General features: G+C 41.9%; 1 protein-coding gene across 4 annotated transcripts in view; it reads left to right on the top strand.

Moving 5' to 3' along the window:
• The window catches only part of PCDH19 (protocadherin 19), a 106748-nt gene that overhangs the window by 4260 nt on the left and 90874 nt on the right, over window positions 1-11614 (top strand). For 2 of the 4 annotated variants that reach the window (XM_019626771.1, XM_019626769.1), the window contains exons 2-3: window positions 2535-2675; window positions 3366-3693. In XM_019626771.1, coding sequence (XP_019482316.1) covers window positions 2535-2675; window positions 3366-3693 — 469 coding nt within the window. The remainder of the gene's footprint in view (window positions 1-2534; window positions 2676-3365; window positions 3694-11614) is intronic. The other 2 variants (XM_019626773.1, XM_019626772.1) reach the window with 1 other exon arrangement.

Genomic DNA, 11614 nt, shown 5'->3' with positions numbered 1-11614 from the left:
GAGAGAGAGAGAGAGAGAGAGAGAGAGAGAGAGAGAGAGAGAGAATGAGAATGATTTCCAGCAGAACCACCAAGTACCACAACTTGATTTCTGGGGCACAGTGTTTTGGGGACAGGTACTGAAAGAAAAGGGAGTGCTGGCAGCTGCCCTGTCCTGTTGTAGAAATAAAGTGTGAAGAAAGCCTGAGTGTCTAAGGTAGGAAACAGAGTTGGGGGGAAGAGAGAACAGAATGGGTGGGGAAGCAGGTGATTAGTGTTTTTGAGTGTGTTCTTGGCTTATTTTGTATCCAGTCCCCAAACATCTGGCTATATAAAGTGAAATTCTACCAGTCATCTGTATGTTTTCAAATATCTGGTTGGTGGGTGGGATGGAGACCAAATAGCCCAGCGAGGAACAGGACTTTGCATCCAGATGTTTCAGTAAAAATAGCCATCTTCTAGAGTTGATGGTGCTTTTCTCTAATGTGGGACTGCTGTGGCATTAAGATCTGCTCCCTACCAGTGGATGTCACTATGGACTATTGTGTTGCAGTTTCCTTTGAAGTGTATGCAGGATGTGTGTGTGTGTGTGTGTGTGTGTGTGTACAGAGGGGAGAGAGAGAGAGAGAGAGAGAGAGAGAGAGAGAGAGAGAGAGAGCAAGAGAGAGAAGAGAGAGAGGATAGAATAGAAATGTGGAAGTGGAAACTGGAATAACACATACTGTTTCATAAAAAAAAATATTTTCTAATAAACATATTAGAGGGTCTTGCTGAAGCCCTTCCTTAAAATTGGATAGAACAAATAAGTCTAATTATTTCTAGAATCCAATTTAGGATAATACATGTAATTTTTTCCAGCAGTGTCTCATCAAAACGGTTGAAAAAAAAAGTTGTTTCTTTAGTTTGCCGAAAATGAATGATGCTGCTATTTCCAACCAAGGTGTGTGTGCGCTTTCAACACACCTACACATCCAGTGTGTCTTTTGTGCCATCTGTGCTTGCATGTTAATTAGTCAAAATATGTTCCTGTTAGGTCCGATTTGTATTTGACACCATCTGAAATGCACACTTCTGTGAATCAGAGCCCCCTGAATATGTAACAGCCATGCAATTATTGTTTCCCTTTTACTATTCTCTGCATTACACAAGTTAGTAGACAAATGCTAACCACACATGAATATCAATCAGGTGCCATAAAAGAGCAGCTGCAATGCCTCATAAATGCTTTAATCCTGTTACTAGTGAAATGGCCTTGACTTTTTCTTTCCTTCAGCTACAAGTCATTTCAGATAGGAGAAATGGAAATTAATATTGCTCTTACCTTTGAAACCTGCAACTGCCAGTGGCTATTTTTATAGAGAAACCGTGGGGTCTATAAATTTTTATTTATATGGAGATAATGATAGAAGGGGCTCTTTTTAAGTTATTTCCTCAGCATCAAGTAAATGCATAAGACCCTTTCTTTGACGAAAAAGACATCAGCTTGAAATAAAGATATTGAAGGCTTTGCCACCTCTTGGTGATGTATGACTAAAGTGAGAGATCTTTTCTAGAGCCTGCCAGGAGGATCATTAAACGGGGAGGAGAGCATTTGAATGGAAACAAAACAAAACAAAACAAAACTTGGTGATCTCCAACTTCACTCACATGTGTATTTTGTAAAGAGCTCTGTTCCCTGTGATGGTTTGGGATTAATGAAGTACAGTTTAATTAAATAATTGGTCAATACAGACAAGGCTGCACAATGAATGCCTCAGCTGAATAATTGGACAGGGCATTGCCAAATTTACCCATCATGGGTAAACAAAATGATGAGAACTTCCCATTGATTCTGTAAACAGATGAGAAAAGAAAATCAACCCCTGTCCGGGGGTCTTTGGGATTTTATCTGCTCCCAAGCACCAGTAGCATCAGTTTGCCATCACTGCAAGTCAGCCTGAGCACAGAGCCAAAGGGTAAGGGGAACGCAACTGCTCAGCTCTTGGAAGATCCTGGGCACAGAGCAAGAATTTGCCTCTGGAGATATGCAATTTCCCTGTCTGCTCAGACTTTTGAGAAACCTAAAGTTCAAGAGCTTGTCTTTCCATGTACTAGGCAGAGGTTTCTTGTTCTCATCCTCTGCAGAGCCTCTTCAAATGCACTCATTTATGAGACTTGCGAGATGATCTGCAATTGCTGCTTGAATTGGGCTCCCTTTTTGTATTCAGACAATTAGCTTTGTCGAAGGAGAATACAGGCATAGTCTTTCCTTGTAAAGATCAACCTGTATTATTTATTAACCCTATTGTTTTGCTGATTATTGCCCAGAAACTGAATTTCCAAACAGTAGGCTGAATCACTGTGTGCAAAATAATAAACGACTGAGCATCTAGCTACATTGTAATGTATTTCTTTTGACAAGACTCTTAATGCTTGGTGTCTTTGGTGCACGTTGCTGGGTCTGTGTCAGTGTTAATTAAATTGAGCTCTTTATGTTCCAGTTGCAGCACAGCTGCTTGTAGGTACACCTGAATGGAGAAGGATGCTGAATGCACTAACCTTTAAATTCCTTTGCAGTAATTGTTTAACCATCACTTGTCTCCTCGGCTGTTTTATAAAAGGACAAAACAGCAAGTGTCTGCATTGCATCTCGGTTTCTCCCATTAGCGAGGAGCAAGACAAAAAGGCTGAGGAGAAAGTGAGCCTAAGGGGAAAGAGGTAAAGAGGCATTTCCCCTCATTCAAATGGGTTTGGCTATGAGATTTCTCCAGGAGAGGAGGGGGTGGGGTGGGGAATAGAAGGGAGCAGGGCTAGGGCAGGGGGAAGGAAGGTATAGAGGAAAGGAGCCCAGGATGTTTCAAAGGACAGGTGTCTGGTCTCCTACCCCGGTCCAAAACTCATTAGGTCAATCAATCATAAAGGAACTTGATTGAGGGTGTTCACCATACAGCAAATGCCTGCAGGAACTGGAACGGGGGTTATTTTTTATTTCCTTCTATCTCCTCTTCCATTTAATTGGGACTTCTTATTTCACCCAGGAGTTCCTTTGGGTTCTAGTGAAGCTCCAGATTTGAGCATTTCCATGCTTTCTCTCCCATAGGCTCAACTTTCCCCATCCCCCCACCCTTGCTAAATGGCCACTTACAACGAGAAAATCCAAAGTACAGAAACTTTCTTGGGGGAGGGGCTGAGAGGGCTGTCTGTTACTATGTTTAATATGAACATTTTATGGCCCTCAGCTTTTTTTTGCATGTTGAAAAGCACAGGGAGAAACCCGATGATGTAATGCGCCCGAATAAGAAACTGGAGTGGAGATGGGGTGCGACCCTCTGGGGTGTTTAATGTTTATTATTCAATGCATGGTTTGGGAGGGCATTAGCAATACATGCTGCCTTTTCTGTCACATAGAATCGCTGAGTATTCCTATGGGCATCAAAAGAAATCAAGCAAGAAGAAAAAAATCAGTAAGAATGACATCCGCCTGGTACCCCGGGATGTGGAGGAGACAGACAAGATGAACGTTGTCAGTTGCTCCTCCCTGACCTCGTCCCTCAACTATTTCGACTACCACCAGCAGACACTGCCCCTGGGCTGTCGCCGCTCGGAGAGCACTTTCCTGAACGTGGAGAACCAGAATACCCGCAATACCAGCGCCAACCACATCTATCATCACTCTTTCAATAGCCAGGGCCCTCAGCAGCCAGACCTGATCATCAATGGTGTGCCTCTGCCAGAGGTGAGTGCAGCTAAGCGGCTCGGTGAGGTCCTCCCAGACCTCTTTTCCATGCTGCTCGCTTGACCCCATAGGCCTCTACACTGGTATATTCCCTGGCAGGGGTGGGGAGAACTTCTCTGCCTAAGCCCATTTCTGTAATCAAGGTTTGCTACCAGCGCTTCTTAGGTCAAAGAGTAATCCAACAAACTGAGCCTTTGTAAGGGTGGATGTTGGCAGTGGGAGCTCAAGGGGTCTGAGCTTTTGAAATCCCTGTATAGTATTCTGGCATAATACAAATTTGCTCTACCTGTTGCAAATATGGCATGCTTGCCCGCCAGTGGTACCTGTATTCCAGCTAAAGTGGCAAAGAAAGAGTTAACAAGTAGTTAAAGTTGGATGAACCCTAGAATGCTCAGGGGTCAATTTCCTGGTGTGAGAGTAATGCAGCCTCCTAAGTCCTTTGGCTTTTTCTTTGTTTATATGCATGCTTTGCCAAGAATGTGGATGGTCTAGTTAAAGGGAGGCAAACAAACAAACAAAAGAAGTCACATTGCCATTTCTTGGTAGTTCATATGGTGATGTTTGACAAATGAGGAGCTTGAAACTGTCACTAATAATGAAAATTTCAGGAATTGACTATGCATTTGAATTAGCTCCATTTCCTTCTACTGGGAATGAATGTTTTCAAATGGAAGCATTATTTTTTTTAAAAAACAGTATACGGTCTGATGTTTTGCTCGCTGCTGAAATATGTCAGGGTAGTAGGGTGATAATGTGGATGATGGTGGGTGGGTGGAAGGCTATACATAACAATTCTTAAGTTGATTTTATTTTTCCATGAATTGCTTAAGTCCCTCTTTGATTGACAAATTGCACTGGGAGGCATGTGCCCTTTTCCAAGTCACTAATGAAAATAATATTGCATACTTGGAGAGCACTTCCACATACTTTGAAGCACCTTCACAACTATTGTCTTCTTTGATCCTTGCAACCAGGTATCTTGATAGATTGCCCTTCAGTAGATGATGAAATGGAGGTCCAGAGATGTTAAAGTACTTGTTCAGATTCACAGAGCAGTAGAGAGTGAGAAAGAGAGAGACAGAGGAGAGAGAGAGAGAGAGAGAGAGAGAGAGAGAGAGAGAACACTAGATCTCAGGGCGCTATAACTCTCTGGTAAGTGCTGTTTCAGTGACACCTTCCTGCCTCAGAAATAATTCAGCCTGACATACCTGGGCTATGATGCATATAAAATGGTCTCATAGTATTTGTATCAATTTCATAGGGCAAAGGGTTTTAGGACCAGTTGCATCGATTGCTTCTCCTAGTTCCTGAAAAATAATTCTCCACAGAATTAATGGCACCAAATAGCAGTGCTTCTAATAAGAAACTGATGATATTCTGCCAGCAAGAAAAACACCAATATTTTCAATCTATAAATCTATAAATAAGAATTTATTGAAAATCCAGTATTGTGCTAGGTAGGCTCAGTTGTAATTATGAATATCAGTGACTACTACTAGGGACTAGACCGTAGACTTTTTGGAGGACTACTTATGGACCACCAAGAGTTCAGCAACGGAGAAGGAGAGATAGTGCTTTGTAGTGGAATCAGATAGACCATGATCTTGAATCTGGGGGATACCTCTTGCTGTGGAATCCCTCTGAGTCTTGGTTTCCTCATCTATAAAATGGGCATATCTACCTTGCAAGGTTGGTCCAAGGAATAATATGACAATGTGTAATGTAAAGGGTCTGACACATAGGTGCCCTCAGAATTGGACAATAATTGGAGACTCACTGTTGTAATGGCCTGTACACCCGAGTATGACTCCCTAGGCACTTATCACCAAAGAGGAATTTAAGTTGGTTCTGTATAGATAAGACCTACAAAGTGGTGTGGTTAGAGTATCCATACTGGATATTTAAACAATGGAGGTAAAAGATGCCAAGGTTGTGGGTTAAGGTGCTGACTGCTGTTGCTTGTGGAGCTGGACAAAAGGATTGAATCCTGAGGGCTTGGTGATTATTTATGTAATCAATTAAAGGCACTAAAGAAATGTGAACCTCGGTGTCAATGGAGGGGGCAGGAGACATATAACTATGTCTGCGTGGTTTACCTAAGATCTTGGTGTTCTTTCTGAGATTATCCTCCAGGCAGAATGAAGCAAAGTGTTGCTTCAATTATTTAGAAAAGCCGTGGAAAGTCTGAATTCTGATCCTATCTCTGACTACAAAGCCAGATGCTCTCCTTATTTAATAAAATCACACAGATCTAGTGTCTAGGGATATTTAGGGCCAAGACAGTATGTACTAGACACAGTGAGGTTAAGTGTGTAGTAGACACAGTGAGGTTAAGTGGGTATTTCTAATACACAGTCCTGAAGAGTTCAGCTGACAAACTCATTTGGAAAGGGGAGAGACCCACTCATAGCCACAAGTGAATCAGGCCTACATCTGTCACAAAGTCCTGCATGGGGGAAAGTGACACTTCTCCTTTTCTTCCCATACCAGAGGCCCCTCTACGTGGATTAGGTAGACTATTTGAGGGACAGTGTACTCTATAAAAAAGAGCAGGAATGATTAATTCATACATTCAACTAATATTTGTTGAGTGTCTACTCTTTGTAAGGTTCTGCTCTAGGCTCTAGTGTTAGAGAAATAAAAAAGATGGTCTCTGACCACAAGGAATGCACATTCTAATGGGATAGATAAGCAACCAAATAGAGTGATAAATGCTACTATTGGGTACAATGGAATATTCACCATTCTGAGGATAGTAATATACTGATATATTTCCTACCTTTTCTTCATATTTTCCTAATTAATTAATCCATCCAAAAAAACCAACATTTATTAAGCAATTATAGCACCGAGTGATGTGTTACAATCTGATAAATATTAGATTCTATGGAAATTTCTGTAATAAATCTTATGTCACGTTTTTCTCATTTTTTCATTAAGCCATTATTTTATTTGTTTATTCATTCAACCCAGTAGCATGTATTGCACACTTAAACTGTGCCCGATACAAAAATAAAACACTTGATCCTTGACCCCAAGGAGCTTAACAGGGAGACAGACAAGTAAACAGGTCATTTCAATTCAGGATAACATCTGTTTCCTGAGCATATGTTACATCATTGGGGCCAAAGGTCGTTATCCATTAGGTTCCTCTGCTGGGCTACCTTGTGACAAACCCACTCCCTTCATTAGCTATAGAGTCAGTTGCAGGGTTTAATTCCAATGGCGTCATAGAAGAGTCAGAACTGCCTACCCTGCAGCACTTCATCACACTTTGAAGTTTATCACCATGGCATTAGATCAAATCAGTAAGCATTGTTTGAGTATCCACCGTGGCTTAGCTGTGTGGCGGGTACCATGGGGATCCCAAATAAATATAAGATGTAGCTTCTGCCCTCAGAGAATTCACAGTCTAGTTGGGGAGCTAAGATCACCCACAAGATTTCCCTGCAAGCAATACAAGTGTTTCTAACCATGTGTGACTTTGTATGCTCCTTAGGACATCCCTTCTCCTCCTTCCATGGCAGCCCTGCCGTCATTTATACGCAGGTTTACTGTTTAGCTGTCAAGGTCCGGTGCTGATGTGAGAGTAACTTTTGCATTAGTGTGCAAACCTAACCACATCTGGACATTGTTGGCTCTAGAAAACAAAGGAAACATGACTTTAAATGCATTAGACAGATAGGTAAGGTAAAAGGAATAGAGCACTGATCTGGAGAATTGGAGCTCAGCTTTTAGTATTACAGAGATCATCTGCCTAGATTGTACTGGGTTGTCGGAAAAGTCATGACACATTTTTGCAACAAAAAACACAGAAAAATACGTCATGACTTTTCCAACAACCCAATATATCATTATTTACCAGTCCTCTGATGTTGATCAGGAAATCAGCTATGTGGATTTTGTGGATTTGTACACAAATTTGAGGAGAAAAAGTGGAGGATAACTTTGCTGTTTATAGAAGAGTTTTGTAGAATTAGTGAGGTCAGATACCTCTTAAATATTTTAAATTGAAAAGTGAGGTTTACATTCCTTGACATCTTGGTTTATTTAGTCCATAGACTTAGTGTTTGTGTAAGTGAATGTGTGTGTGTGTGTGTGGGGTGGGGTGGGGGGGTGTTGTATGGGGGTAGAGAGTGAAGAGAGGGAAAAGCAGATTGAAAAAGAAACAGAATTAAGAAGAAAGTTAAAAGCTTTGTCAGTTTGATAAGATTTTCCTAAAAATATTCCAATTTTTTAGAGGGTCCTTAGCGTGGCAAAAAAATTTTCCTTCCAATTTTATGGAACAAAGGCATGCCTCCTGGGCACTTCTGGATGCTGGAAAGTGTAACTTCTTGGTACATAAACATTTCTGCATTACCCTTTCATCATCCAGGTCATGGCCATTGCTGGAGGAAGAAAAGGCAACTCATTTGTTCCACTGGTAGTGGAGGCATAGGTGGGAACTTTTCCTGCTTTCAGAAGGGGTGGGGTAGCCCAAACACCCAGTCTCTTTGGTGAGGCATTTTTTTTAAATTTTCTAATGTTAAATATTCCTAAGCTGATGACTCTAAGAGACTATTAGAAGAGAAGAGCTTCCAGAATTATAATCATAGGTGCATAGGAATTTAGATTTTTGTTTCAAACTCAGTCTTGAGTTCTCTCTTTCTATTTTCTACCTTTCACTAGTAAACTGCAGCATCTTTAATATGAGGCTTCCTAAGGGTGTGTGTGTTCTGCTATGATCACGTACCAAGCAGTTTCATAAGTAGCAGTGTGGTAGCAGTGGGAGAGTTTGTAGAACAAGGATATATGTGGCAGACCAAATTGAATGCTTCCAGTTATTCTACAGAAAGTCTCAATGCATGTTATCTTAGTGCAAATAATGAAATTAAAACTCCAGTTAGGCTTTGAAGAAAACAAAAAGAAAGAAATAGCTCAGCATGCTTTGGTCCCTAAAACAGTTTTTTTTTTCTTAAGATTTTATTGGGGAACTGGGCAACGGGAACAGCCAAGTTGTTGTCCTTCAATCTTAGTGTGGAGGGCGCAGCTAGCTCAGCTCTAAGTCCAGTTGCCATCCGGCCGCCCATCAGCAGCTCAGGGCAGCTCAGCTCAAGGTGCCGTGTTCTATCTTAGTTGCGGGTGGGCACATCCCACCATCCCATGCGGGAGTCCAACCGGCAACCTTGTTGTTAGGAGCATGTGCTCTCACCAGATGAGCCATCCTGCCACCTGTTGACAGTTCAGCGGCAGCTCAGCTCAGGTGCAGCTCACTGGCTCATGTGGGAATCGAACCGGCGATGCTGTTGCTCAGAGCTCGCGCTCTTAACCAATTGAGCCACTCAGCCGGCCCCCTAAAACAGTTTTGCTGTTAGGGATTTGCAGTGATTTGAATGAAACTCTAAGCTAAGAAACTAGAAAAGCAGCCACAAACCTGTCAGATGTGAGGTTCAGAAATTACTAGAAAATTAATAGGTATGATAAGGCTGGCTTGGGTACCAAGGAAATGACACAAAGCACCACTTCCAATTAAAACCGACCAAGAAACCCTTCAGAGAGCATGTTTTATTTTACTTTCCTTGTTATGACAAGGTCTCGGAACCATCTAAGTCTTATCCCTAAGGGTCAAAAGTAACCCTCAGGCTGCAGAAGGAAGGCTGCAAAAGGAAGCAATGGAAAACAGTGTAGCCCACATCTTTTAAGTGTGCATACTCCAGTTTTCTTTTAGACTGGGTGGTGAGCACACAATGGAGTATATCTCTATTGTATTATAAATTTGTACACTTGAATATTACATAATGTTTTTAACCAATGTTACCCCAATAAATTTATAAAAACTCAATGGCCCCACTTCTACTAAGAGACATTCTAGGGCCACCCATTGCCTACACTGTATCTTACTGGCCCCTTTAACATCTAGCCCAGGCAGCTGGTTTCCCAGCGGGAATCCATTTGCAAGATGTGTTCCAGAATAAACTGTTCCTCTGTCGTCTCCATGCAACTGCTGCAGAACTGAGTTAGTTTACATTAGTATTTGCTAATTTATTATTATCATTCCTTATTAGCAATTAACTGGTTACCTTAGAGATCACCTCTCTCCCCATACACCTTCACTAAGGTTGAGCTCAGCCTGAGCTCTTGCTAATGATCCTGAGAGTTCTCTCACTAGGGGCCTAGAGGTAGGACATTTTCCATAGGGGGCTCTGAGGTTTTGGAATTCCTCTTATCAGAGGACCAGTTGTTTTGGGTCCCAGTGGCCCCACATAGTTTTCCTCTGATTGACAGACAGACTTATAAGGTGGGAGGAGCTGCAGACCTCTGCCTCCTTAACCTTTCCTTAGTCTTTGCTGTGGCTTTAGTATACTGTGCTCAGAGGCTGAAGCTAGGCGATTGGGTTTTGCTTGTTAGGAATTAGAGGACAAAAACGGATGAAGTCACCTCCCAACAAAGCTGGAGTCTTTCAATTATGGTGCTGCAGTGGATCTGAGGAATCTGCTTAGAGTTTCAGATGTTGACCCCTCTGCATGTGTATCTCAGCTTCCAAAGCTTAGGGAAGGCTAAGCTTCGCTGGATCAGATGTGGGTAAATGAAGCCATTTGTACAAGAGGCCTGTGTGTGAGAGGCAGGAGGCTGGCTCTGCAGCAGCCATTTTCCCCCACTGAGAGAAGGCTTGATTTCTTGATGTGCAACTGGCTGGCCTTTAATGTGAGCCTCATTTACTTTGAACAACTGAGAGGCTTGAAGTGAAAGTCCCAGAGATCAGTTGTTTGTAGAGGGAAATGCTCTTCAAGTTACATTTCCTCTTTGGCTGTTGCATATGTATGAGTGGTCTCTGTGTGGGCTGCATGGTGGGGGTCACTCCTCTTCCAGTGGGTGTACCCAGGCTGTTAGCACCTCTTTGTGTCCCCCCAGAGAATGGTGAAGAAAGTACTGCAGCTGTGTGAAGAACAGCTCTGCCAGCTCCATAAACTTGGGCTCCCATATGGAAGTCTCGTTTGCTATCATTCAGCATTTTGCTTAAAAATACTGGCTAGGACCACACAGCTCCACAGCACTCCTGGAAGAAATGTCAGAAGGGATCAGTATTTCCACTGTATAATCATGAAAATGGAGTTACAGAGAAAGCCAGTGACTCGTCCAGGCACACAGCCTTCGAGGCAAAATTGGATTCCATTTTGCTTGACAGCGGTTCCTGTGGTACAGCTTCCAAGTGCTTTCTGTCACATAACAGAAAATCTGATTGGGTTGCACAAGAGAACCTGTGAATATACCTTTGAACAACTAGTTGTGTTCTTGAAAATCTGTGTAGGAAGCATGTGTTCGTATTATAAATTAGACCCCATGTTAATCACAGTGGTGACATTCCATATTTATAGAAACCCTGGGGTAGATTCTTTCATAAAAGACAGAGCCCTTGTGTAATGGGAATAATCAACTCCTAACCGATTCCCTTCGTAAGTCAGTCTGGATTTTCATATATCTTGTTTGCTTAAAATGAGATTCCTCACTTGGCAAGATGCACAAAACCTTTGGAAGGTAGGTTAATTCATTATTCCCTTGAATTCTCACTGTTTTTCCTTCCTTGTTGAATTTCACTTAATTAAAAAAATATAATTATGTACTATTTAAAATGCATGGAGTCCAGAGAAAACAGATATGTATCTCCCCAATTTAACAAATGTTAACATTTCATATTTGCTCCAGATTAAAAATAAATAAATAAAACATTACAGCTACCCTCCTCCTATCCTATTCCTCTGCTTCTACTCTTTGTATGCTTGTGGCTGGGAGGGCAGAATCGCATCAGAAATGTTTCTGGTGCTTTTTATCTTAGCCTGTTGAGCTTACTCCTGAAAGAGATGGCTCCCACTTTGCTGCCCCAGCTTCTGAAAGCTCCTCAAGTCAATGACGGTTTCCTGAATTGAGTGTAGAGATTGGTAAT

This window comes from Hipposideros armiger, unplaced genomic scaffold, assembly GCF_001890085.2.
Source record: "Hipposideros armiger isolate ML-2016 unplaced genomic scaffold, ASM189008v1 scaffold_689, whole genome shotgun sequence".
NCBI classification, from domain to species: Eukaryota; Metazoa; Chordata; class Mammalia; order Chiroptera; family Hipposideridae; genus Hipposideros; species Hipposideros armiger.
Note: the sequence above shows the minus strand (reverse complement) of the source record. Positions and strands in the feature narration are given on the sequence as shown.